The sequence below is a fragment of the Podarcis gaigeae genome (genome assembly GCF_964106915.1).
Source record: "Podarcis gaigeae genome assembly, chromosome: 3".
Classification (NCBI taxonomy): domain Eukaryota; kingdom Metazoa; phylum Chordata; class Lepidosauria; order Squamata; family Lacertidae; genus Podarcis; species Podarcis gaigeae.
In genome coordinates, this window is record NC_139680.1 from 110,253,073 (window position 1) to 110,280,830 (window position 27,758).

Consider the following 27,758-nt stretch of genomic DNA (forward strand, 5'->3'; position numbering starts at 1 on the left):
CTCCCGGCTTTAAAGCATGAACAGGTACCTAACCATCCGACGATTCTGATTGGCCAAGGGGAGTGCGCACCGCCCACATTCCGCCCTCCGCGTTCTGTCCCCGCCTTTCTCCGGGCTGCGGTCGCCTAGCAACCATCCGGCATCAAAACGCGGCGCTGCCTCTGAAGTCTCCCTGTCGCGACTCCCACGCCCCTCTCCCCCTTCTCCCCCCCTTGGGTGTCAGGCCTGCTAGCACCATGTTGTACGAGATCCTGGAGATGGGGCGGCGGAAAAAGGCCCCCCCGCGCTACATGTAAGTTGCTGCAGCATCCCTTGCCAGGGGGCTCTGCGGGAATTGGCTTTGCAGGGGCAGCCCCCACTTCCACCCCCCACCCAGAATCAGGAGATATTGATTTTAAAAGGCCCCCAGATATTCAGCCCACCCTTGTGCCAGGGCTGGTTTGGAGAAACCCTGCGTCAAGTGCCAGATTTACGTATAAGTTAAACAAGCTATAGCTTAGGGCTCCACTCTCTTGGCCCCGCCCCAAAAAATTCAGTATTAATATACTTTATCTTAATTGTATTTTAGTTCAACAATCACTTTGATAAAATACATATTTTGTTATGTGCAAATGGCTTTAGATACCTGTCAGGTCCATAAATTTCCATATAGCATATACAGTGGTACCTCAGGTTACATACGCTTCAGGCTACAGACTCCGCTAACCCAGAAATAGTACCTCGGGTTAAGAACTTTGCTTCAGGATGAGAACAGAAATCGTGCTTCACAGCGCAGTGGCAGCAGGAGGCCCCATTAGCTAAAGTGGTGCTTCAGGTTAAGAACAGTTTCAGGTTAAGAACAGATCTCCAGAACGAATTAAGTACTTAACCTGAGGTTACAGTACTTAACCTGTACAGTGGTACCTCAGGATGCAAACAGGATCCGTTCCGGAGCCCTGTTCGCATCCTGAATGCAACGTAAGACACAAAGGTGAGTGCGCTTATTGCCGCTTCCGCGCATGCGCGTGTCGTCATTTTGAGCATCTGCACATGCGCGAGCGGCGAAACCAGGAAGTAACATGTTCCGTTACTTCCGGGTTGCTGCGGAGCGCAACTCGAATGCGCTCAACCCGAAGCACATTCAACCCGAAGTATGACTGTAAAAGGTAAAGGGACCCCTAACCGTTAGGTCTAGTCGGGGCCGACTCTGGGGTTGCAGCGCTCATCTCGCTTTATTGGCCGAGGGAGCCGGCGTACAGCTTCCGGGTTATGTGGCCAGCATGACTAAGCCACTTCTGGCGAACCACAGCAGCGCACGGAAATGCCGTTTACCTTCCCACCGGAGCGGTACCTATTTATCTACTTGCACTTTGACGTGCTTTCGAACTGCTAGGTGGACAGGAGCAAGGACTGAGGAACAGGAGCTCACCCCGTTGTGGGGATTCGAACCGCCAACCTTCTGATCAGCAAGCCCTAAGCTCTGTGGTTTAATCCACAGCGCCACCCACTTCCCTACTCAGCACAAAAAACAGTGGCAATTTGTTGTTGACAAAGGACAGCTGGACACATAAAGGCCCCATTACCATCAGTAGCTGAGGGCCTCATCAAACCTAAATCCGGCCCTGACTGTGATGATCTCCGCAAAAGGGGCGGTGATCGCAGTTTAAAGAGCTTTGAAAGTTTGCTGTTTTCAAAAAAGAAAGAAAGAAAGAAAGAAATTAAAGCTTTTAAATAATCTTTAAAAGTTTGATGCTTTCAAAAATAACAAGTGAAACCTGCCAGAGCTTCTCGACCCTGAAGAGCTCTAGGAGAGGTAGGTTTACAGTGTCTACTTGGAAGTAAGTCACAGTGGTTTTAGTTGGGGCTTAGACTATTGTAAGCAGAGGATCACAGCTTCAGTGTTTCCTGCGTGCAGTGGCATAAAAAGGCATCACTTCCTGAGCCTCTCCTACTTTCCTGTTAGCTGTTAAAAGGCCCCAAAGTCTGTTTTCCAAATCTCCATCTCTCCTTTCAACTAATAATTCAAAGTATTCCTTTGGTCGTATGTCATGAAGCAGTATTGCAGTCTTTCTGCATTGTTGCTGTACTGTACCTACAACTTATTAAATAATACAAAAAAACAACAATTTTAAAGCTGTTTTTAAATAATATTATATTTTCATGTATAATAGTGTTACTGTAGCACCCTGCTTGTGGTTAACGCTTAGCTGGAATGAAATATTCAACGCAGCAATAGAGAAATTAAAATAATAATTTATTTGTCAGACAAATAAATGAGAGGCTCAGTGGTATATGGTTACCAAGCTCTGGCCTTTCAACCTTGGAAAGAAGATCTGGCTCATTTTACTGAGAGGCACATTGGTATTATTTTACTATTTACCCTTGCCTTTAATTGTGTTTTTTCAGCCTTGGGGCAGCATATGTAATTCTCCCTTTTTATGACTTTGAGAATTGTTTTTCTACTATAAATCAATGGGGCCCCCTTGTCTTAGGAGAAAAACCTCTTGCCAAGGTTCTTTCTGCCTGGCATGAAACATTTGAAAATCCTTTTTTTTAAGCTCATTTTTAAATACAAGCCTTGATAAAATATAGAAGCTCTGATAAAAAATGCAGGCTTATGATTAGATGCCTCATTCCCCCCTTTCAAGCTCAAGGACCTTCATCCCAAGTGTCCTTGATAGCTTGACCTTCATCATATTCCTGAGGTAAAGCTCTGTATAGGGCCATGATATGAGGTAGAGTTTCATTTGAAACCATCTTGCTAATTGTACTTCTAAAACATGAAATGATACATGGCATCATACATAAAACCATTACCACTACTGTCAAGAAAAATAAGCAAGACAATAGTATCCCTTTGAGTCCTGCGACATTAGGTAACCAATTGGTGAGCCATCCCATATCCCATCCTTCCCATGTTTGTACTGGGACATGTGCTATATTCTCCATCTTTGTGGCCAACACACGGATTGCCTCACCATTATCAGAAATGTTAAAGCAACAGGCATTCCCTGTCAAGTTCAAGACTCCACATAGGCCTCCCTGCCTGGCAAGTACATAATCCATTCCCATTTTCAGCTGCAAAATGGCGGCTCTACTTTCATCCAACTGTTGTGCAATAAGTCTCAAACTCTGTGCCGTTGCATTGGTTACAAGTTCCACTACTGCTTGCAATCGAATTATTCTGTTTAGATTATAAATAGGATCCCGTGCCCCTTGTATGAGCTCACCAGGATTCCAGGAGGCAGGATCATAATAGGCTATAATGCGCTCTGGCGGCCAATCATCAGTACCGCTCCAACTTTGGGTACTTCCTCCTGCTATATGAGAAATATCAGCATTCCTTCGTGTTCGCCTGGCCGAACTAGTGGGCATAATCCACATTGGTGGTAATACCCAACCCAAGAAACAAGTCCCACTCCATTTGGAAGGGAGCTTTTTGTATGCCCATTCTCCACATATCCACCACAACCATCGGGTCTGAGGTTTTTGGTACGTGGAGTACAGAAGGCGAAATACCAAAAGAGGTAGAGAGTTCACAGTGCAGTATGTTAGATTGCCTTTTTCTGTCACAGTTATGTTCCACACCACTTTCCATGCGTGAATAAAAGGAGGTGCACAGGGCAAGGTATTCCGAGTTCGATAGGTAGTACCGTGTGCCCAGGTATGACTATTCTTAATATAATCCCAAGTATAGTGACAATGAGAAGAGCCTATCATGGGAGAATCAGCTGCATCTGATGATTTATGTACACAGAATTCCCCTTGTACAGGTATAACTCGTAATGGTTTAGTTGAGTTCCATCCGGGGAAATTCTGTATTTCTGTTTGGTGTGGCATTTCGCTTACCATACCAATGGCATCTAATGGTATCGGTAATAAGGGCATACCTCCCTCTGAATCATCTGGCCCAAGAGAGCAAACAAGGCAATTGGTCCTATTTGCAACATTGGCTACCATTTCAGCTAAACCTACCCACATATTGTGGTCATGGCTGAATCCATATTTAGCCAATTTGGTCAGATTCAAGGACCCTTCCCCTTCCCAAGGGATCAGGATTAATAATAAAATCATGTTGATGTCTAGTATATGCATTCCTTCCACAAAAGATTACCTTATTGTGATAGCAAATAATTATTAGCCCCAATATAATTCCCCCAGTGACAGAAATGGGGTACCACCAAGACCAAAACATATATCCCGAGGATCCCCAATGAGTAATATCTCTGATAATTGTTCCACAAGGGGGCAGTCAATCAATTGTATTAGAGAATCTTTCCGTTCACAGTCGCTGGTTCAGACGCTCCTCAAGCTTCAGGCGTGCGCAGGTCAGCCAGCTTCCAGGTTGTGGCTGCAGCAGGCCGGTCGTCAAATGTTGCCCGTGACCTAGCCCGTTCCCGGTAGGGCTAGATACAGGGGTTTTTGGAGAGAGTTAGTTTTAAAGGATTAGAGGGGTCACCTTTGCACGTCCAACTGCCTTCGGACTTCTTCAAACGAGAGTGATGAATCCAGGGGGTCACCTCAGCTACCTTCACCGCTGTTGGAGTAGAGAGCAAGACGGTGTAAGGTCCACGCCATTTAGGTGCAAGTGGATCGCGTTTCCACTCTTTCACCCATACGCTATCGCCAGCCTGGAACTGATGAATCGGCTCGGCAATGCTGCACGGCGTGCGTTCGAGGGCCCACCTGTTAAGAGAAACAAAAACACGGGAGAGAGATTGCACTTGTCCCTGTGTCACATGATCTCCTATTTGTTTAAGGTCAGCTGGAATATCCTGAACAAAGGAGGGCGGTCTCCCATACAGGAGCTCAAAAGGTGACAACTTAAGTCTTTTTGTGGGTGCACACCGAACACGAAACAGTGTTATGGGTAACACATCTACCCATCCCAATCCCGTTTCCTGGGTTAATTTTGCCAATTGGGTTTTCAGAGTCCGATTCATTCTTTCAGTTTTCCCTGAACTCTGAGGCCTATATGCTGCATGCAGTCTCCATTTTACTTGTAGGACTCGACATACATCTTGTACTACTTGATCAATGAACGCTGGCCCATTATCACTTCCAATGCATCTAGGTAATCCAAACCTTGGGATCAATTCAGTGAGGAGTCTCTTAGTTACCTCTCGTGCCTTTTCAGTTCGGGTGGGAAAAGCTTCAACCCATCCGGTAAGAGTATCTACAAACACAAGGAGATACTTGAATCCCTTAGAAGGGACCAGCTCTGTGAAGTCCACAATTAGACTTTCCATGGGGACATATCCCACATGTTGAATTCCAGGAGGTTGTACTGGTCCCTGCCTGGGATTGTTTTTAGCACAAAGAACACATTTCTGTGAAATGCAAGTTGCTAATTGTGATAGATTAATAATATACAACTTCCGACTGAGACTCTCTCTGGTTGCAGTACCGCCAAGGTGAGTAGATTCATGATAATTTCTTACAATTGTGCCTGCTAGATGATGAGGTACATAAATCCTATTGTCCGGCAGGATCATCCAACCGTCCTTCATAACCGCTCCTTCCTGTTCAGCCCACTTCCTCTCTTCTGGGGTATAGTGAGGTTTAACTTCTTCTGGAACTACCTCTGGTATGAGGGCTGCTATAAATCCTCCCACAGGCTTTTGGGCTGCCTCTCGGGCTGCTTTGTCAGCAGCATGATTTCCTCTGGTTATTGGATCCCTTCCTCGTCCATGACCTTTGCAGTGCATTACAGCAATCTGTTCTGGAGCCCATACTGCTTCTAACAGGATTTCTACTTCAGGTCCATATTTCAAGGCCTTCCCGTGGGCTCCTATTAGACCTCTTTCTTTCCATAGAGCTCCATGTGCATGCAGGGTTAAGAAGGCATATTTAGAATCAGTATAGATGTTTGCCTTACATCCAGCTGCCAATTGCAGAGCTCTAGTTAAGCCTATAAGTTCAGCTTTTTGTGCTGATGTGCCAGCAGGCAAAGCTTCAGCTTCCACAACTTCCTCATTGGTGACCACAGCATATCCTGCTCGTCTGGCACCTTCATGAAGGTAACTGCTACCATCCGTATAATATACAACATCTGGATTTTTCAATGGTTCATCTTTCAGATCAGGTCTACTGGAATAAACTTCATCCATTACTTGGAGACAATCATGTGATTCCTCATCATCTACCTCTGGTAGGGGCAGCAAAGTCGCTGGATTGAGCATATTCACTACTCGTAGATGAATCCTGGGATTTTCACACAATAGGCCTTGGTATCTAGCCATCCTTGGGTTCGTTAGCCAATAACTACCCTTATATTCCATGAGTGTCTGGCCGAAGGTAAATTTATCAGCTTCTTTGACAAGGCTTGCAGTGGCCGCTACTGCCCTTAGGCATGGAGGCCATCCTTTTGCTACTGAGTCCAATTGTTTAGACAAATAAGCTACTGGGCGGTTCCAACTTCCTAATCTCTGGGTCAGGACTGCAGCTGCAATCCCATTCTGTTCATGTACATACAGCTGAAAGGGTTTTTCCGAATTAGGCAATCCAAGGGCTGGTGCCTCCATAAGTCGTTGTTTGATAACTAAAAAGGCTTGTTTCTGCTCAGGTCCCCATACGAATGGGTCCTTTTCTGCACCTCGAGTGCTTTCATGTAAGGGCTTGGCCAGACTGCTGAAATCAGGTATCCATAGTCTACAAAACCCTGCTGTTCCCAGGAATCCTCTAAGTTGTTTTCTTGTGGTAGGTTCCTTGATAAGGCAAATAGCTTCTTTCCTCTCTGGTCTCAATGCTCGTTGTTGGTGTGAGATGTCAAAGCCCAAATATTTGACCTTTTCTAAACATAACTGTGCCTTTTTCTGGGAAACTCGGTAGCCAGCTTCCCAGAGCAAGTGGAGCAGTTCCTCTGTCCCTTCTTTACAGGTATTAAAATCCTTTGCCGCTAATATAAGATCATCTACATATTGCAGAACCACCTTTTCTCCCGGTATTGAGGGGTAACTTGTTAGATCCCTCGCCAAGGCAGTGCCAAATAAAGTTGGGGAATTTTTAAATCCCTGGGGCAATCTTGTCCAGGTTAGCTGGCCTTTTGTTCCTGTTAAAGGGTCTTCCCACTGGAAGGCAAATATAGGTTGGCTCTGTGGTGCCAGCCGGCAACAGAAGAATGCATCTTTCAAGTCCAATACAGTAAAAAATGTTGCTTCTGGTGGGATCAAACTCAACAAGGTATATGGGTTTGGTACATTTGGGTGCAAGGTCTCGATAGCCTGGTTTACGAGCCTCAAGTCCTGCACTGGCCTGTATTCATCTGTCCCAGGTTTTCGAACAGGCAAAAGGGGTGTGTTCCATTCTGATTGGCAAGGCTTAAGCAGACCATATTTTAATAGGCGGTCCAAATGTTTCTGGATGCCCTCTGCTGCTCGCCGGGGTAAGGGATATTGCTTTACAGATACGGGGGTAGCCATAGGTTTTAGGGTTACTACAATTGGAGCTATATTCTTAGCCATTCCTGGTGGGCTATTTTCGGCCCATACTCCTGGTGGCACCTGTAGAGTTCGGAGGAGCTTGTTTAATTCTGTATCCAATGTGGGTTGGACTTGCAGGGCTGACATTAGGCGCCATGATTGTTCCTTAGGTACTGAGAGGGTAATTATTCCTGCTGCTTTTGATGGCAGTTTCATTTCTGGACCTCGAGGAGTGAAGGTGATTTGGGCCTGCAATTTGGACAGCATATCTCTGCCTAAGAGAGGTATTGGACACTCAGGTATATACAAAAACTGATGGGTTAAACGATGTCCCCCAATCTGGCATTCCAAAGGTTGGAGGAAAGACCTCTTAGCTGACTGTCCAGTGACACTTTTAATGACTACACTTTTGGATGCCTTTTTCTGCAATAGTTCTGGGAGTACTGAGTATTCAGCCCCAGTATCAATCATAAAGTCTATTAAATGGCTCCCTAATTGAATCGTGACCGTGGGCTCCTGGAAGCCTAACTTTATGGAGTCCGGTCGTTCCTAGTCTTGAGTAAAATCCTCTTCTGCCAGTCCAATGAAATTGTCTCTATTCTGTCCTTGTCCTGGTCTCTGATATCTTCCATTTCGGATCATTCCCCGTCCCCGTCCTTGGTTTCTTGGGCCGGAGCCTGGGCCTGGGCCTGGGCCTGGGCCTGGGCGTACTTCTTCCAACCTCAGGGGTTCAGGACACTCCCGCTTCCAATGACCCTCCTTCTTGCAATTTGCACATTGATTCCTTCCCAGTGGTGGATTCCTTCCTCGCCCTCTCCCTCCATTTAAGGGGCGGTGGTCTTGCTTCACTGCTGTGGCTAGCATTACCATCTTTTCCTTCTGCCACTTCTTCTTCTCTTGCTTCTCAGCCTCATCCCTATTCCGATAAACTCGGCGTGCAATGGCCATAATTTGGCTCATCAGCATCCCTTCCCATCCTTCTGATTTCTGAATTTTCTTACGAATATCAGAAGCGCACTGGGCCACAAATGTAGCAGTAATCATTCTGCTGTTTTCAGGGGCTTCAGGGTCAAAAGGAGTCCATATACGATAGGCTTCTTGCAGCCTCTCTAAAAAGTCTCCTGGACTCTCATTTGGTTTCTGTTCTACTTCTGAGACTTTAGACATATTAGTGGGCTTCTGGCATGCCCTGCGGATACCTTGCACAAGCGTCTGGCGGTAGGTGGTAAGTCTGGCCAGATGAATTCCATTGTTTGGATCCCAATTAGGATCTTCCAAGGGAAAGTTATCTTGGAGATGACGGTCAATATTAAAAATATTTCCCACTCTGGCCTGCTCACGCAAATATATCTGTGCCTTTTCAATTATGTCTCTCCTTTCCTCAGTGGTGAAAAGAGTATTTAGGAGCTGGCGACAATCTGTCCAAGTAGGGCTATGAGTATTTACTATTGAAGTCACCAAGTCCATCATAGCCTGAGGTTTTTCTGCAAAAGATGGGGTGTGTGTTTTCCAATTCATCAAATCTGTAGTTGTGAATGGAATATATTGCAGGGTCGAAGTTCGAGGTGGCCGTGGTCCGGGTTGCCCGTTAACCAGCGCAGGCTCCTCAAGTGCATCAAATACTCTTCTAAGAGGGGCTACTACGTGATCTTTCTCTTCGCTTTGCTCTAGGGGCCTCAAATCATAGGGGATGGTATTTGTCCCAAGGCGTTCTTTTAGCAGCTTTATACGCCTGGCTGTATTGCTTGCTGACCGATTAAGGTCTCCCTGTAACTTCTGTAATAATTCTCTAGGACTTGGATGTACAGGGGTTTGGGGTGGGCAATCAGTTGTTCCACTAAAGGAGACTGTAGATGCAGGTCTATTAGGAGTCACAGGTGGAATAACCACTTCTGCTTGGGCTTTATTATAGGACTCCAATGCCTCCTGAAGATATTTATCATAATCTATCAAGGAATCAAGCTCTGTGACTCCACTCCCATTATTCATTCCACTTTCTTGCCTTGGGGTTACAACTGGCGGAGTGTTTGAATTAAGCTCCCTTCGATGTGGAGCATAGGGTGGAGGTGGAAGCACCTCTTCCTCTGGTCCCTCAAAAATGGGTTTGAGTTTATTTGGCAAGATTCCTTTCCTAGCTTCAGCTTTTACAGCCAATAATTTGCATCGTTTGACTTTGCATTCCCTTATCCATGGAGGATTTTTATTTAATGTGCTCAGCCAGGAATCTATATATGGAAATTGTTCTGGGCACCCTCCAGTTTCTTTGGCGATGTTAGACCAAAGTTTGCTTACTAAATTTATATCAAAAGTTCCCTGAGATGGCCATTCAGTATTTTGTTTCGGCCATTCTAGTTCACATAACGTTCTCAAGCGCTCTGGCGTCATTTTGACTCCATATGCCCCTGAGAAGGCTTTCTTAAAATTATTTAACATACACTCAAGAGGTGTATTTTCCCCCTTTGAACCCCCAACTCCCATTGTATGGCCCTGTGAAGTATCCACTCAGTCACTCCACACTCAGGTCAGCTACAGATTGCTCTGTACTTTCTCACACATACAATGCGCTAGATACTTCACCACACTCTACCTCCCAATTTTCCCTTTTCCTCCACCAGACCAACATCTGATGTACCCAACCACCTAGCGTACTCAGTTTCCCCTTACTGAGACGCAGAAGTTTGATCAAGACTTCTCTTCCTCCCAATTAATTGGAGGGCCAAAAATCCCTTTGTGCACTTACCCTTGGTTGGTTCCCTGTTTCCCCCGGTCCGTCGCCGCCAGTGAGCAGGGTATCAGACAGACGAGTCTTCTGCGTTCCCCCTGGAAAAATTTACCAGTGCGCGCTGGGTAAGCAGTTTAGAGATCCTCTCTCTTGTACCCTGCCCAGTAGGGCGAAGGGGCTGCGTTCCAGCAGACCACTTATCCGAGTCACAGAGGCACCATAAAATGTAGCTCCCTGCTTGTGGTTAACGCTTAGCTGGAATGAAATATTCAACGCAGCAATAGAGAAATTAAAATAATAATTTATTTGTCAGACAAATAAATGAGAGGCTCAGTGGTATATGGTTACCAAGCTCTGGCCTTTCAACCTTGGAAAGAAGATCTGGCTCATTTTACTGAGAGGCACATTGGTATTATTTTACTATTTACCCTTGCCTTTAATTGTGTTTTTTCAGCCTTGGGGCAGCATATGTAATTCTCCCTTTTTATGACTTTGAGAATTGTTTTTCTACTATAAATCAATGGGGCCCCCTTGTCTTAGGAGAAAAACCTCTTGCCAAGGTTCTTTCTGCCTGGCATGAAACATTTGAAAATCCTTTTTTTTAAGCTCATTTTTAAATACAAGCCTTGATAAAATATAGAAGCTCTGATAAAAAATGCAGGCTTATGATTAGATGCCTCATTACTTCTAAGCACATACAGTGGTACTTCGGTTTAAGAACAGCCCTGTTTACAAACTATTCGGTATACAAACTCTGCAAAAGTGGAAGTAGCGTTCTGGTTAGCAAACTTCATCTCCATCTGCGAACAGAAGCCGAACGGTGGAAGGGCACCGGCAGCGGGAGGCCTCATTAGGGAAAGCTCACCTGGGTTTAAGAATGGCTTTGGTTTAAGAACAGACTTCCAGAACAGATTAAGTTTGTAAACCGAGATACCACTGTGCTAGTTTCTGACGCGGCTTTTGATGGGCATCAGGTAAAAAATTTCAAATGTATTCCATGGTGGCAGTGTTCCTAAGCCAGGAATACAGTTGCAGAAATAATTTTGTTTTGTTCAAGAAATTTACACCCCGCTTTTCACAATTTGCCTCAAAGTGGCTTAAAAAAAGAGTAAAGCATAAAATAGACAGAACTTAAACCCACAGCACTAAAAGGCACCTTACTCTTGCGGTAACAGGCTTTGCCTGTATTCCTATCTCCCAGCTCTCACACCAGGCTCAAAACAAAGCCACCATGTTTTATCTTCACAACAAGTGAAAACAGTGCAAGTAGTCCTCTGAGGATAATTTGGGCAAATGGTTAATTGCTTTTTTTTAAAAAAACCCTCATTATTCTCTCCCCGCCCTCAAAAGCAAACTCCTAAAGCAACTTAACAGCAATAAAGTATACCCATATTAAAACCAAACTCACAAAATGTATAAACCTCCATCAGGTGATACCGATTTCATAAAACCATTTATTTTTTTCTTACCAAAACAAACAAACAAACAAACAAACAAACACATACCTCCCACATGCCCCCAAAGCTTTCCAGTACATAAAATAAAAACAAACCCTTCTAGTTCGTAAGCTAAAACAGATGCACTCGGTTATTTGAGACCAATTTTCTTCGCTCACAAGAGCTATGAAAAATGATGCAGCTATCTAACCCTTGGCATTGTCCACCCAGGCAGCTGTTCCCAAACTAACAGCGTGTCATGATAGGCAACTGTCAAAAGGCCGCTGCTGGCCATCCAAACTCCCTCCTCGCAGTGAGTGATGCTCTTCTGTCCCAGAGCAAGTCTCTGCATCAGCTGTGATTGGATAATCCAGTCACATCTGGTGCAGAGGTGCAGCAGAATTGCTTGTCATCAGCAGGGACTGCCTCTTTCATCTCTCCATGAGTCGCTCCTCTTAATATTTCCAAAGAGGCATGCCTGGGTTGGCGTCAAGGGTCAGGGATAATTCTTCTCTTCTGGCCATCTCCCTGTTCTTCTCTCCCTCTGGCCGAGAGAACAGGTAACACGGGCAAGGAAAAGAAATAGCAGCTGCTTCTGGCTCTTCAAGGAGAGGGCACTTAGAGCTGCATGCAGAAAGGCTGAAGTCACTGCTTTTGTAACTTGGGACAAGCTTCTTGCCCCGTGGCCTCTGAAAACAAGGGGATAAATGAAAACTGGGGCTTCCCTCTTTTCTGCACGGACAAATGCCCCTCTCTGTCCTCATGCAGCAGCAGGACATGCCTACCCATGAGGCAGGGGATCCACCAGGGCAGCAGATCCCAATGTCCTGATGTAGATGTTCCTGATATTCTTCTTTGGCGATCACTCGTAACCGAGTAAGGTTGTCTTCCATAAACACGGTTTTAAAAGTGAGTCCATAAGTGACTGTGGAGGCCAATTCTGGATCCACATGTCCTTCCACAATGGGAACACAGGTTTCCAGGTGGGAGTTGATCACAATGAGGGTTTGCCAAGCATGCCTTCCTCTTAGCACATTTCTCCCTTTCATCCTGAGTTTGAGCGTCTTCAAAGCCCATGACACCTTTGGTAAAGGCTGTTCTCCAATTGGAGCTCTCACAGGCCAGTGTTTCCCAGTTGTCGGTGTTTATACTACATCTTTTTAGATTTGCCTTGAAAGAGTCTTTGAACCTCTTTTGTTGACCACCAGCATTACGCTTTCCATTTTTAAGTTCGGATTAGAGTAGTTGTTTTGGAAGATGATAATCAGGCATCCGCACAACATGACCAGTCCAATGAAGTTGATGTTGAAGAATCATTGCTTCCACACTGGTGATATAGATCTCCCCTCACCCCTTATTCCCTGGCAGTGAGAGGGGGCTCCAATCTGGGGCCCACCTCAGGTGCCAAAATGTCTTGGGCCAGCCTTGACTGAAAGTCTGTTCTATCCATTTAGAAGAGTCCAGAAACCCTGAAGTAGAAAACAGTCCTGCGCATGCACAAAGCACATGGCATATGTAGATAGATCTCGCAATACGTTCAATATCTTGAGAGCTTATTGACCTTGAATGGTTCTTGAAAACTGCCTTGTAGTAGGGCCCTTTGGAGACGACATCACTAAGTGCCTATAAAACGCAGGCCAGGGAGCAGTAGAGTGGGGAAGAGGTGGGGTTTTTCAGCTGAGAAACAGGCACCAGGAGCAGATATGGGCCATTATTCGAGGATGCTATCAGGGGTGAGGAGGAAAACCCCATTAGAGGCAAGGTGATGGAGATGCTGAGTCGAGCCTCCAGTGTCAGAGCTCAAAGGGAGATGGGTCGTCTTTAGATTGACTTCCCAGCAAGCCATTAATAAATCTGGGAGGAAGGGCTGTTGCTGTCAGAGGAGAAGGGTGAGGACCAGGAATGCGAAGCCTAGCAAGGTGGAATGTTGAGTGGGGACAGGCTCGCCCATTAATTTTAGAACGAGCCCTTCCTGAACAGCCGCTTATCGAGAACGAGGTATTTCGGACGCCCAGTTGCTGGAAGGCCGCAGACAAGGCACGGCAGACTCGGAGCAGGAAAAAGCGCAGGAGATAAGGGTGTGTTCTCATTTCTGTCTTGGAGCCCAGCAAAGTGCTCCTTCCCCCTGCCTGCTACATGCACTTCACATCGGTTCACATCTGTATGGCTTCGTTTTTGATTGCATACACCAAAATCAACAATAAATTTACAGCAGCAAAACAAACGTTAAACGCATCGCAAATTGGTAGATCAGATTTATGAGATCTACATAGCTGGATCACCCTTTGGGGAAAGCCTGAGAGAACAGGTGACTTTTAAGTAGACACTTTAATGCTGATACAGGATGCCAATATGTACACCAATTAACCCAAGAAACGTTTTCCTTGCTTGCTAGCTATGCTATGGTACCAAACTCCCGTTACATTTCCCACCTACTCTTATTTTATTTCCGTTTTACCTTACCCGTATTGCTCAAATACCGTATTTTTCACTCTACAAGATGAACTTTTCCCCCTTCAAAAATTCAGGGGAAATGTGTGTGCGTCTTATGGAGCGAATGCAGGCTCCATGGCTTCAGCAAAAGCCACGCAAAGCGTCCGAAGTGCAGAGGGAGCGCCCCCTCCGCGCTCCGGAGGCTTCGCGTTTCTTTCGCTGAAGCCTGGAGAGTGAGGGGGTCAGTGCGCACCGACCCCTCTCACTCTCCAGGCCTCAGGGATAGCTGCCTGAAGCCAGGAGAGTAAGAGGGATCAGTGCGCACCAATCCCTCTTACTCTCCTGGCTTCGCTTCGCTGGAGAGGCGCTGTGAAGCTTTCCCTCTCTGCGCAAAACCCCTTCAGCGAAGCGGGAGGAGAAATGGAAGGGGCTCCGTTTCTCCTGCCGCTTCGCTGACAGGGTGCTGTGCAGAGAGGGTGATATATTTTTTTTCTTGTTCTCCCCCTCTAAAACTAGATGTGTCCTATGGTCGGGTGCGTCCTATAGAGCGAAAAATATGGTACCTATTGTATTTGTTGTTGCAATTATATTGTGATGGAGAGACCTTTTTACCAAATATCCACCACTTACATAAAGCCAAACACCTCCTGTTTTAACTTGAGGGAGATATCCACACTTTAGAGCTGAACCTTTGGAAGTGGGTTTTCTGTGTGTGTTTTTAAAATCAGCGTCATTTCCAGGGTAGTAAATGCTGTCCTGCTTTCTCATATGTTTTCAGCCCAGATTCCTATAGAGTACTTAACCTCGAGTTCCCAGAAAGGTATAAGGTGCTAGCTAAAACCGAAGAGGTACATACGCCAAAGGAACAGCAGTATAAGCTGGAGTGCCGTAATAACCCTCAGCCGATACACGCAAAATGCATTAAGCTGAACACCAAGTTTTTAAATAAGCCAATATTGTATATGGACACAGACAGCGCAAAATCAAAGCAGGTAAGGATGGCTTAGTGAAAGTGAGATCATGGTTCAGTTTCGCCACAGTGCTAAACCCAGAGTGGGGAATCTCAGGCCTGAGGGCCAAATGTAGCCCTCTTGGTTTCTCTGTCTGACACTGTGGACTCTTCCCAGGCCACAACCCTCACTGGTCCTGCCCTGTACCCTCAAATATTTTTTTGCCTGGCCGGAATATGTTCTGGAATTGTGATAATGCTTTTTGCATCCCTGGAGGGAGTATAGAGTGCTGTGCTTGCATTTTTAATAATAATAATAATAATAATAATAATAATAATAATAATAATAATAATAATTTATTATTTCTACCCCACCCATCTGGCGGAGTTTCCCCAGCCACTCTGGGCGGCTTCCAAATGAGTGTTAAAAACAATACAGCATTAAATATTAAAATCTTCCCTAAACAGGGCTGGCTTCAGATGTCTTCTAAAAGTCTGGTAGTTGTTCTTCTCTTTGACATCTGGTGGGAGGGCGTTCCACAGGGCGGGTGCCACTACCGAGAAGGCCCTCTGTCTGGTTCCCTGTAACTTGGCTTCTCACAGGGAGGGAACCGCCAGAAGGCCCTCGGCGCTGGATCTCAGTATCTGGGTTGAACGATGGGGGCGGAGACGCTCCTTCAGGTATACTGGACCGAGGCCGTTTAGGGCTTTAAAGGTCAGCACCAACACTTTGAATTGTGCTCGAAAACGTACTGGGAGCCAATGCAGATCTCTCAGCACTGGTGTTATGTGGTCCTGGCGGCCACTCCCAGTCACCAGTCTACCTGCCGCATTCTGGATTAATTGCAGTTTCCGGGTCACCTTCAAAGGTAGCCCCACGTAGAGCGCATTGCAGTAGTCCAAGCGGGAGATAACGAGAGCATGCACCACTCTGGCGAGACAGTCTGGTTTTTGTGTACAAGAACCACAAATTTCTGCAGGAAGGTAACTGGCACATCTATTTGCTTTTAGAACCACCTGCCATTGCTATGCGGCCCCTGGAAGCTTGCCCATGAGGCAAAGCAACCCTTGGTCTGAAGAAGGTTCCCCACCCATGCACCAAATCATGGTTTCGTCAGAAGGGGCGGGGGAGAATTTTGGTAATTATAGGAGCAGAACTACCTGAATTGTATAGAAATTTATTTATGTATGCTACTACAGCAGCAAGAATGCTACTTGTTAAAAGGAGCAGAAGTCCCAGTGAAGGAAGAATGGATACAAAAACTTATGCAATATGCAGAAATGGCGAAACTTACCGGAAGAATAAGAAATAAAGATAGCAAGCTTTTTATAATAGAATGGAAATGGTATATTGACTATTTACAGATAAATTGTAAACAGCTAAAAACATTAGCAGGATCATTGTAATAATCAGCAGTTTCACAAGAACATATATTTACAGTCGATAATGAAAGGAGCAAGTATATGCAGAAGATATTAAAAAACATACATTTAAAGAACCGCAGAAAGAGGGGGCAGGAAGTAAAATCTTGAAATGTTAACTTGATTGTAAAATTAATAAAATGTATAAACTTGAAAAGTATAAATAATGGCAGTTCTATAGGCTAGTTGCTGACAAATTAATTTATGTTCCCTGCAAAGGAACATTGGTGGCCAAGCAGCGAACCCTTTGTTGTGCCGTGCCCTAAACCACCTTACGACAAGCAGAGCACTCAGAGAAGTCATTTCCAGAAGCCAGCCTGTAGATTGATTCGGCCCCTTAAGTTCGACAATAAGCGGAAACCTTCGCGTGGAATAGGTAAGACTTTTAGGGGAAAGCTTCCCTTCCCTTCTCTCTTTCCACCAAAACTAGACAAGTTAAAATATAAAGGTGGTTCAGCTTCTGCTTCTGTTGTTGTTGTTTAGTCGTTTAGTCATGTCCGACTCTTCGTGACTCCATGGACCAGAGCACGCCAGGCACTCCTGTCTTCCACAGCCTCCCGCAGTTTGGTCAAACTCATGCTGGTAGCTTCGAGAACACTGTCCAACCATCTCGTCCTCTGTCGTCCCCTTCTCCTTGTGCCCTCCATCTTTCCCAACATCAGGGTCTTTTCCAGGGAGTCTTCTCTTCCCATGAGGTGGCCAAAGTATTGGAGCAAAAATTAGAGTGCACATTAGATTTGGCAGCACATTTACATTCTCCAGCAAATGCTTTTTTGGTTTCAAGGTCTTGAAAATTGAGGTGTGCATTAGATCTGATGGGGCATTGTTATTGTTGTTGTTGTTTAGTCATTTAGTCGTGTCCGACTCTTCGTGACCCCATGGACCAGAGCACGCAAGGCACTCCTGTCTTCCACTGCCTCCCGCAGTTTGGTCAAACGCATGCTGGTAGCTTCGAGAACACTGTCCAACCATCTCGTCCTCTGTTGTTCCCTTCTGCTTGTGCCTCCCATCTTTCCCAACATCAGAGTCTTTTCCAGGGAGTCTTCTCTTCTCATGAGGTGGCCAAAGTATTGGAGCCTCAGCTTCAGGATCTGTCCCTCCAGTGAGCACTCAGGGCTGATTTCCTTCAGAATGGAGAGGTTTGATCTTCTTGCAGCCCATGGGAGTCTCAAGAGTCTCCTCCAGCACCATAATTCAAAAGCATCCATTCTTCGGTGAAAAATTATTATTTCAATAATCAATTCTTCGGCAAAAGCATTATTCTTTATTAAATCTGTGTGCCGCCCTTCATTGCCAAGATGACAGGGTGGTTTGCAATATAAAAAATACAAAATGAGATTGCAAAATCCACAATGAAACAAAAGCAAGCCAATAACCCCTCTCCCATGAACACATTTCAAAGGCCTTAGAATGTCTAGACCAGCCAAAGGCCTGGGAGAAGAGAGATGTTTTTGCCTGGCACCTCAAGATATTTAGTGAAGGCACCTGTTCTTGTGTTGCTGCCCTCTGGACCTCATGTGCAGCAGGCAAATGAAGAAAGTCCTCAGGCGATGACTGCAGGTTCTGGGTTGGTTCAATTGCGGAGAGGTGGTCTCTATCAGTTTGGCTGATGTGCATAGGCGCCGACTCCATGGGGCCTGAGGGGGCCCGAGCCCCCTCAAAAATTCGTTTGGGGGGGCTCCGCCCCCCCAATAATTTAAGAAAATTATTACCGTATTTTTCCGGCATTCTGCCTCAGGGTCTTACTGCCCACCCTGCTCTGTTTCCTTGCTGTGTTTGCTCAAACGGAACAAAGAGCAGGGAAAGCCCCTCCCCTCCAGGCAGAAGGAAAGCAGAGTGTGTCTCTGTGCTCCGTGCAGGAGGGAGAGAGAGAGAGAGCGCGCGTGCGAGCTGGCTGGCTTGGGTGGGTAGGTGAGGAAAACTTTTGCCTTCCTTTCCTCCCTCCCGTTATACCCCTGTCCTGCATTCTTAGCCAGCTGCTTCTCTGCACACCCCTCTCCTGCTCCGTGTCCCTTCTGTGTTTTTCCTTCCCTCCCCACTTAAAATGTGGTTAAAAAGCATGGATCCACATGGATCCTCAGGATCTTTGCATTGGGTCAGCCCAAATTCACCATCAGATCACATAGCATGTCCATGGCTACAGCCTGCCCCCCAAAAATCACGCACCCACTGTTGCCTGGGGCTGCAATGGTGCAAAAATGTGGTTAAAAAGCATGGATCCACATGGATCCTCAGAATCTTTGCATTGGGTCAGCCCAAATTCACCATCAGAGCACATAGCATGTCCATGGCTACAGCCTGCCCCCCCAAAATCACGCACCCACTGTTGCCTGGGGCTGCAGTGGTGCAAAAACGTGGTTACAAAACATGGATCCACATGGATCCTCAGGATCTTTGCATTGGGTCAGCCCAAATTCACCATCAGAGCACATAGCATGTCCATGGCTACAGCCTGCCCCCCCCCAAAATCACGCACCCACTGTTGCCTGGGGCTGCAATGGTGCAAAAACGTGGTTACAAAACATGGATCCACATGGATCCTCAGGATCTTTGCATTGGGTCAGCCCAAATTCACCATCAGAGCACATAGCATGTCCATGGCTACAGCCTGCCCCCCCAAAATCACGCACCCACTGTTGCCTGGGGCTGCAATGGTGCAAAAACGTGGTTACAAAACATGGATCCACATGGATCCTCAGGATTTTTGCATTGGGTCACCCCAAATTCACCATCAGATCACATGTCTGTGGCCACAGCATGAAGCACAAAAATGATACATCCACTGTTTCATTCAGAATGTTTTTTTCCCTTGTTTTCCTCCTCTAAAAACGATGTGCGTGTTATGGTCAGGTGCGTGTTATAGAGCGAAAAATACGGTAGTTATATTATGCTTTGTAAAATCACAAAATTATGTTGGTATTTTTTATTTTCCTTGTTTGATGATAGTTACCTTTTAAAATACATTCAGTAATGAGTTAAAACAAATAATTATTACGGTAGTAAAAGAGGCGGCGCGAGTAGTTTTGCTCGGTGCGTGCGACTGGCCCAGCCCCTCTTTCCTTTTCCTCTCTTCTGCTCTCCCGCCGGGCGCCTGAGGGAGAGTTACTTAGCGGTTCTGAGGAGCCGCTGTTGTTTCGGCAGGGGAAAAACCGCCTGCGAACCGCCGAGCTCCCTCTCTCTTTCCAGCCTCTCTCTCTCTCTCTCTCTCTCTCTCTCTCTCTCTCTCTCTCGCTATGGCCAAGGAGGAGGAGAAGCCCTTCAGCCAGTCTCTGGCCGAGTGGCGGAGGTTCATCTACAACCCCAACAGCGGCGAGTTCCTGGGGCGAACGGCCAAGAGCTGGGGTGAGGAGGGCGAGCGAGGGGAAGGGAGGGGAGGGGGCGGCCGGCACGAGGGGCGGTGGGAGGCGAGGCGCGGCGGGCACTTGCCTTGCCCACCACGCATCTCTCTCCTTCTCGGTCTCTCTCCCTCCCTCAGCTGGCGAGGGGGCCACGAGGCGGGCGGCAGCAGCAGCAACGGGCCGGGAGCGGATCTTATAAAACTTCCCGGGGCAGGACCCCAGTATGGGCCCCCCCAATATTTTTTATAAGTCGGCGCCCCTGCTGATGTGATGTGGTCGAAACTATGACCTGTTGCATGCACAAGTGTAGTCGGAACAGAAAACAGCCAACAGATGTCAAGTGTTGCTTGACAGAAACGGAGATTGCTGCAGTAGTACATTTGCTTACAAAATCAGGCCCCCTCGTGGCTGCTACTGAACTGTTATTGAACCTTTTGCCACCTTCAGGCGGACCACATGCTCCACCATTGAGTGATGGCTCCAAAATCTGGGCACATTTCGCTGACCTAACATGTATTGATTCCTAATTCTCAGCTTCAACCACCTCCTGTGAATTCTGGTTTCAAGCTGATTCGTGTAACACAGCAAAGGCAGATTTGCAGGAGTGTGACCGTTTTGCCCACACTGGGTGCTGAGCCGAGAGGCCACCACAACAATTACGAGCAATGGGAGGCGAGAGGTGTGGTGGGAGCACCAAATTTTGGTGTTGGCTTTGTTCCCCATAATCTGCACACACGTCCCATCGTCAGCTCTGTGTACAGGGCTGCAGAAGCCTGCAGCCAGAGAGATGGTAGCAGAAATGAGTTTCTACACCCTAGGCAACAACCATCCTATTCCAGTGCCTTAAACTCTTCCATTCTCAGTCTCCACTTAAATCACCTTCTCCTGATCATACAAGCAATAGGCACCTTTCAGTTCAGTTCGATTGATGAAACACAAAGAACAGTAGCTCCCAGTTTGGGGGCTTTCTGTCCCATCCCCCCCCCCCAAATCAGGCTGCAATGTTAGCTTGCAGGTCTTTCCTTGTCCTTAGATCTTGGATCAGAGTCTTTATGGCAGTATTAATTTAAGCAAGTTCTGCTGACTTTGGCGATTCAGTCTGCAGAAGCCATCACTTGTGGCCTTCGTTTCCCATTGATTGGCAAAACCCTTTAAAAAAAAAAAAGTGATGTAAGGTACTGTATTTACTCGAATGTAATGTGCACCTTTTTTGGCCAAATTACACCGCAAAAATTAGAGTGCACATTAGATTTGGCGGCACATTTACATTCTCCAGCAAATTCTTTTTTGGTTTCAAGGTCTTGAAAATTGAGGTGTGCATTAGATCTGATGGGGCATTGTTATTGTTGTTGTTGTTTAGTCATTTAGTCGTGTCCGACTCTTCGTGACCCCATGGACCAGAGCACGCAAGGCACTCCTGTCTTCCACTGCCTCCCGCAGTTTGGTCAAACTCATGCTGGTAGCTTCGAGAACACTGTCCAGCCTTCTCATTCTCTTTCGTCCCCTTCTCCTTGTGTCCTCCATCTTACCCAGCATCAGGGTCTTTTCCAGGGAGTCTTCTCTTCTCATGAGGTGGCCAAAGTATTGGAGCCTCAGCTTCAGGATCTGTCCTTCCAGTGAGCACACAGGGCTGATTTCCTTCAGAATGGAGAGGTTTGATCTTCTTGCAGTCCATGGGACTCTCAAGAGTCTCCTCCAGCACCATAATTCAAGAGCATCAATTCTTCGGTGATCAGCCTTCTTTATGGTCCAGCTCTCACTTCCCTACATCACTACTGGGAAAACCATAGCTTTAACTATACGGACCTTTGTTGGCAAGGTGATGTCTCTGCTTTTTAAGATGGGGCATTACATTCATATAAACACGGTATTTCCTTCTGCTTCTCCTCCCAGGAGAACCTTCGGTTCTGCCTTTAGTCAACTTCTTCACAATAATTCAGCCCCACAATAGCTATCCAGCTTGTCTGCGAACGATGATGGATGGCTGAGCTATAGCAAGCAGCACATAGCCAGAGCATGACAACTCCAGTCACACTTCCATGTTTACAAGGGCGGAGGGGAGGATAGCTTCCATATGTGAGCGTGTTTGTTGGACTGCCAACATAGAGCCAGCTGTTTGTCTGGATTTGGGCTGGGGCTCTTCAAGGCAAGGGGACAGTGTCTCGGCTGAGATGCCGAGCTTGGCAGAACTGGTCCCTAAAAGGCTATATGCACACACAAAGAAATATTCTGCAGAAATCCAGGGTGGCTCCTGCAAGCCAGATTTCTCATAGAAGCTGGAGACAATGCTTTGAATGTGTAGGTCAGCATTTGGGCTTTGCATTCTTTGAAACAACCGACAGCTAACCTTTCCCTGGGCATTAGTGTAGCTTCGCAGGGGCTGAAAAGGACATCCTGGGTCACCAAGCCGAACGTGAATGCATTGTAGCTGGATTTCCTAGTCCGGCTCTTAAGCCACTCCTGACAGTTGTTTATCCAGCCTCGCTTTGACCTACTGAGCCACAAAAGAAACTGTGTCTGTGGACCAGTTCTGAATGGTGGAGACTTTTTTTCGGGCTTCTAGCCAGAAATGCTGTGATGCAGGGAGCCTTCAGATGCGTGTTGCGAGGGTGTTGTGTAATGTGGAACAGAAGCCTCAACAAGTGATCTAACAGGTTATCTCCTATCACAGTTATCTAGTATTGTAGAAATTTAGTAAGATGCAACCTTACCATTTCTTAAATGTTGTTGTTTAATAAAATACATCAGCCCTACTGAACCGATTGTTCAGAGCCCAGCTCCGAGGGCCTTCTGGCAGTTCCGTCACTGCTCGAAGCAAAATTACAGGGACCCAGGATTACAGGGCATTCCCGGTAGTGGCACCTGCCCTGTGGAACATCCTCCCATCAGATGTCAAGGAGATAAAGACTACATGACTTTTAGAAAGCATCTGAAGGCAGCCCTGTATCGGGAAGTATTTAACGTTTGCCGTTTTATTATGTTTTTATATGTGCTGGAAGCCACCCAGAGTGCCTGGGGCAACCTGACCAGATGGGTGGGGTATAAGTAATACATTTATTATTATTATTATTATTATTATTATTATTATTATTTATTCACCTGGGACAGATCAGGAAAGTGGCATAGCTTAGGGGTAGAGCATCTGTTTTGCATACAGAAGGTCCCAGGTTTAGTCCCCACCAACTCTATGTAGGGCTTGGAGGGAACCCTTCTCTGAAACCCTGTTGAGATGCTACCATTCCGTGTAGACCAGTGGTTTTCAACCTGTGGGTCCTCAGATGCTGTTGGACTACAACTCCCATCATCCCTGAGCTCTGGCCTTGCTAGCTAGGGGTGATGGAAGTTGTAGTTCAACAACATCTGGGGACCCACAGGTTGAGAAAGGCTGGTGTAGACAATACTAAGGTTGATGAACCAGTGTGTGCTGGTCCCGAGGGATGACCGTGAGGCCGGTCCGTGAGGCCGGTCCGTGGTCAAAGATGCAACGTGGAGGCAGTCCGTAGTGGCTGAAGCTGGGTGTAGGGCAGGGAGTCGGGTAAAGTCAGGAGCTCCGGCAGAGAAGCAGGACAGGGTGCAGGCAGGAACAGGCTACCAACAACGTTGCTCCTGCAACTTGGGACTGGGGCTGGCTGGCTTTTATCTGCCCCGAGGCATAGGGCGGCCCCGGTCCACAGGTGACTCACCTCTCCTGGCCTGGAGGCGAGCACTCCTCCTGTGGGAACTTAGTTCCCTCCGTCTCTCTGCCCTCAGCCTCTGCAGCTCAGGAGAGGCTGGAGGGTTACTGGACACAGAGGCAACCTCCGCTTCCTCTGACGGGGCTGAGAGTGGAGCACCTGCAGGCAATGGGTCCTCCATCACCTCAGGATCCAGAGCAGATTCAGATGATGCCTGCACCTGAGGATCCAGCACAGGTGAGGACCCTTCAGCCTCAAGCCCCAGCCCCAGCTCAGCTGGTTCTGGAGGCGGGGAATCCTGTGCAGGCTGGGATTCCTCAGGTTCAGTCTCCGAGTCCGAATCCCAGGCCATCACACAGTGGTCCAACTCACTATAAGGCAGATTCTTGTGTTCCTGTCTCCCGCATGCAATGTAGCCATGCAAACCACCTGGAAGCAAGACTATACTGTGCATTTTCTGTCGCAGTTCCACTCGCAGCTCCTCCGTTGCCGAACCGCCTTCCGAGAATTTTCCAAGAGCAGATCACTTTCAAATACGACTACAATGCCAGAGCCACCCCCTGCATCCCTTATCAAGGGAAGGTAAGGCCATGTGCATCCTGTGCTCTGGACGTTCAGCAGGAAGCCAGAAGGATGTGTTTACCCCTAAGGCCTCCAGCACATTGTTCTGGGACCAGGGAATGTCATTGTGTGCGTTGCAATCACCGGCTTTGGGTATTTGCAAACGGCAAGCCTGCTGTCACACCAGCCCTCGGGCCTTAGAAAGACAGGGCAATGTCTTTCTTGTGACTTGGTGGACTTACAAAAGACCCTGGGATGTTGCAGCAGAAGGCAAGAGGTGGGGAGGTGCTGGTCTTGACCTTTAAAACCCTTTGTGGCTTAGGGCCCTCGTATCTACGGGACTGCCTCTCCTGGTATGCCCTGCAGAGGACCTTAAGGTCCATGAATAACCATAGTTTAGAGGTCCCGGACCCTAAGGAAGTCAGACTATCCTCTACCAGGGCCAGGGCCTTCTCAGTGATGGCTCCGACCTGGTGGAATGCTCTGTCCCATGAGACCAGGGCCCTGCAGGATTTAACCTCCTTCCGTCAGGCCTGTAAGACAGAGCTATTCCATCTGGTCTTTAATTTGAATTCAGCCTGATCTTTTATTTCCCTTCTCTTCCCTCCACCTCCCCTTTTATGAAGATTACCCGCTCTGAGACCCCACAGCTGATTCTCCCCTGGCCTCCTCGCTGGCCCAAGTAGGACCAATTCAGCCAGCTAGCCCTGGGGATTATCTAATGCTTATTTCCCCTAAATTGATTTCTGAATTGTTATTCATGTTTTTATACTATATTTTATGCTGCTTTTACAATTAAGTGTTTTAAATTTGTTGTTAGCTGCCCTGAGCCAGGTTTTTGAACCGGGGAGGGCGGGGTATAAATAAAAAATTATTATTATTATTATTATTATTATTATTATTATTATTATTATTATTATTACCACTGTGATGTGAGGGACCAAGGACTTCCTACCGCCCTCCACCTCAAAGACTAAATTCAGTGCAGGAGGAAGAGTCGGTCCAGTATACCTGAAGGAGCATCTCCACCCCCATCGTTCAGCCTGGACACTGAGGTCCAGTGCCGAGGGCCTTCTGGTGGTTCCCTCACTGTGAGAAGTGAAATTACAGGGAACCAGGCAGAGGGCTTCTTGGTGGTGGCGCCCACCCTGTGGAACGCCCTCCCACCAGATGTCAAGGAAATAAACAACTATCTGACTTTTAGAAGGCATCTGAAGGCAGCCCTGTGTAGGGAAGTTTCTAATGTTTGAAACCCAGCCAGATGGATAGAGTATAAATAGTGAATTATTATTATTATTATTATTATTATTATTATTATTAAAATTGGAACCATGTGTGTGTTGCACCTTAGTATTACCTAAGGAGGTTGGAGTAGATGATTTTAATAATAATAAATTTTATTTATACCCCGCCCTCCCTGGCCAGAGCCAGGCTCAGGGCTGCTAACACCAATAAAATCACAGTAAAAACATAATAGGGGGCAAAAACAACAACAGCAACAACAACAACAACACCAATTTAAAATACAGCTTAAGATGACTCTTGTTGTCCTTTCCAACATTACAGACTTGGTTTGCTAAGCGTAAGAATTATTATCCCTCAGTGTGCCTAGGACTGAGGCTCCTCCAGTCTCTCAGCTACATCATTGCTGCAATTATGGTTGTAAGCCACCCCCAGGGAAGGCATGAAGTCCGCTAAGAAATTAAACTTCCACTGAGATTCTCTGAAGCAGGGGTTTGCAGAGCTGGAGATTGCCAAAGGGCTGGATCTGGACCTCCCCCAAGCCCCAGGGCCAGGGCCACTCAATTTCAATATCTGTAGTCTAGTAGGAGCTGACTTTCAAAAACTTCATTGGGACATTAATTCCAGTGAAATTATAATTTAGGAATTTGATTTTAGAGCAAACATTGCCTATTTGAAAAGCCACCCGGTTTCTGGTAATTTTGATTACTCCTTGGTATCTCCCAGTACCAAACTTTCTTTAATTTGGAGATACGTGAAAAATGACGGGCTGTCTTCTGCTTTTATCAAAAGATGCTGGTTTTAAAGTCCACATTAATTTTGTCGTACCACAAATACCCATTCCGTCCAGTCATGTCCTATTTCCAGGAACCTCTCATTTCTCAGCTCCTTCATTCACCTTAAACAACAGGCTGCAAGATACAATTTTACATTGGTATGCCAATCCTCCCCTTTCCTTTGCATCTTGTAATACTTTAAATTTAACACGTGGTGTTTTTTCCTTTGCCATAAAAACTTGGTTTTTTGGATACCATTGTCTGAATGGTAAGTCATTAGCTATAACAGACATTGTTTGGAACAAAAACATCATTCTGGGCAATATATTCACATTTTATCACAAAAATTTGACCCTGTAGAGACAATTTTAATTTCTCCCATCCTAACATATCTTTTTAAATGTCCGTTCATGTCTCAACATAATTATTTTTGTCTGTTTGACTTTGTCAAGTGCTTCTGTACTGAGTGGACTTCTAAGTTGGTAACCAAGAAATGGTTATGGGATGAATCAGGATTAACACTGGAGAAGTGGGAGCAGAGAGAGATTCCCACTGAATCAGGTTTCCAAATGGAGAACCTTGTTCTCGGAGACATGCTGCAACAAAACAGAGCCCTGTTTGTTTCCACTTTGGCTTGTTGTTGTCTTCCACCCCCGCTTTATAAATATAAAATCAAATTAATCCTATTCTTCTCATGCAACCCTTAATGGCCAAAGTCATTTGGCAAGTGCTCATAAATCCTTGGCCTGCATCAGCCAGGGGTTTGCAATTGTATCCATAGCAACCTGTGTGGCAAGAAATAAAATTTGACGGGGATAGGCACTGCCATGCAGAAAAGAAAATGCCAGTTTGCAAGAGCACCGTAGCCATTTTCAAATAAAAAAAGCAGAACTGGGGGGGCAGGTAAGGGGATGGCATTGGCAAGGTTTTGTCTCCTTTATTTTCACCTGTTCCTTTCCCCTGTCCACCCACAACTCCTTTCCTTGTTCTGCAAAGCAGGCGAGATGATGGCTCAGCCATTCTTTTTCGCTCCCAGCTACTTCCCGGCCCCCATTGGCAAGAGAAGAGGCCTGAGAGAGAGAGACCAGCCAGCGCTTGAGCTAATAAATGAATTCAGCTCACAGCTGCATCTCCTCACCGCCGAAGTCCCCCTGCTTAACGTCAACCTTGTTTCCCTTTCCAGAAACGCGGCGCTTTTGTGTGGACAAAGATAAAACCGGAGAAGGGGGAGTCGGTTCCGGAGGGGACCAGAACCCAGCCGGGCGCTGTGGGACCGGAGATGCTGGAACAGCCAAAAGCAGAGAAAGAGGACTCTGCGGAAAGCTGCATGACCTCAGCCGGCCTCCGCCTGCCAGATCCCCCAGAGACGCCCCCAGACTCCAACCTACGCTTATCAGAAGCAGATAGCGGCGCAGGAGCCAAAACAGATCCCGGAGCCCCGGAGAAAGGACAGGAGGAGGGTTCAGGGATTTCTCAGGCAGGGGAAGGGGATGTGAGCCATCCCTCTGGGGAGAAAAGGCCTCTCAGCCCACCAAAGACGGGCTCCCTTGAGAAACAGCAGGAGGACCCCCCCCCCCATCCATGAAGCCACACAGTCCCCGGCAGATATTCAGAAGGCCTAAGAGGTCCAAGCGCGGGGGTTGGCCTGGTGTAATTTCAGTAACGCCAAACACAAACTGACACCAGCAAACGGTCTGAGGCGACGCGCTCTCGCCTTTACATAACAACAGCTGCAGCCTGCTTTGATGCCTCTTGAAAATGAGAGTCCTATATTTATATATATATATAAAATCCTATGAATCTTT

General features: G+C 46.7%; 1 protein-coding gene across 1 annotated transcript; it reads left to right on the top strand.

The window, feature by feature from the left end:
• The first annotated feature begins 126 nt into the window (after window positions 1-126).
• Window positions 127-27,758, top strand: CIMIP6 (ciliary microtubule inner protein 6). Its single transcript, XM_083733737.1, has 5 exons — window positions 127-292; window positions 14,770-14,983; window positions 16,582-16,738; window positions 23,841-23,956; window positions 27,137-27,758. Exons 1-5 carry the CDS (start codon window positions 237-239, stop codon window positions 27,536-27,538), a joined length of 945 nt encoding a protein of 314 aa, XP_083589863.1. The 5' UTR covers window positions 127-236; the 3' UTR covers window positions 27,539-27,758.

Coding starts and splice junctions, on each gene's coding strand:
- CIMIP6 (XM_083733737.1), top strand. CDS start 237: ATGTTGTACGAGATCCTGGAGATGGGGCGGCGGAAAAAGGCCCCCCCG. Junction 16,739..23,840: donor GAAACCTTCGCGTGGAATAG/GTAAGACTTTTA, acceptor TTTCTGTCGCAG/TTCCACTCGCAGCTCCTCCG. Junction 23,957..27,136: donor GCATCCCTTATCAAGGGAAG/GTAAGGCCATGT, acceptor TTCCCTTTCCAG/AAACGCGGCGCTTTTGTGTG.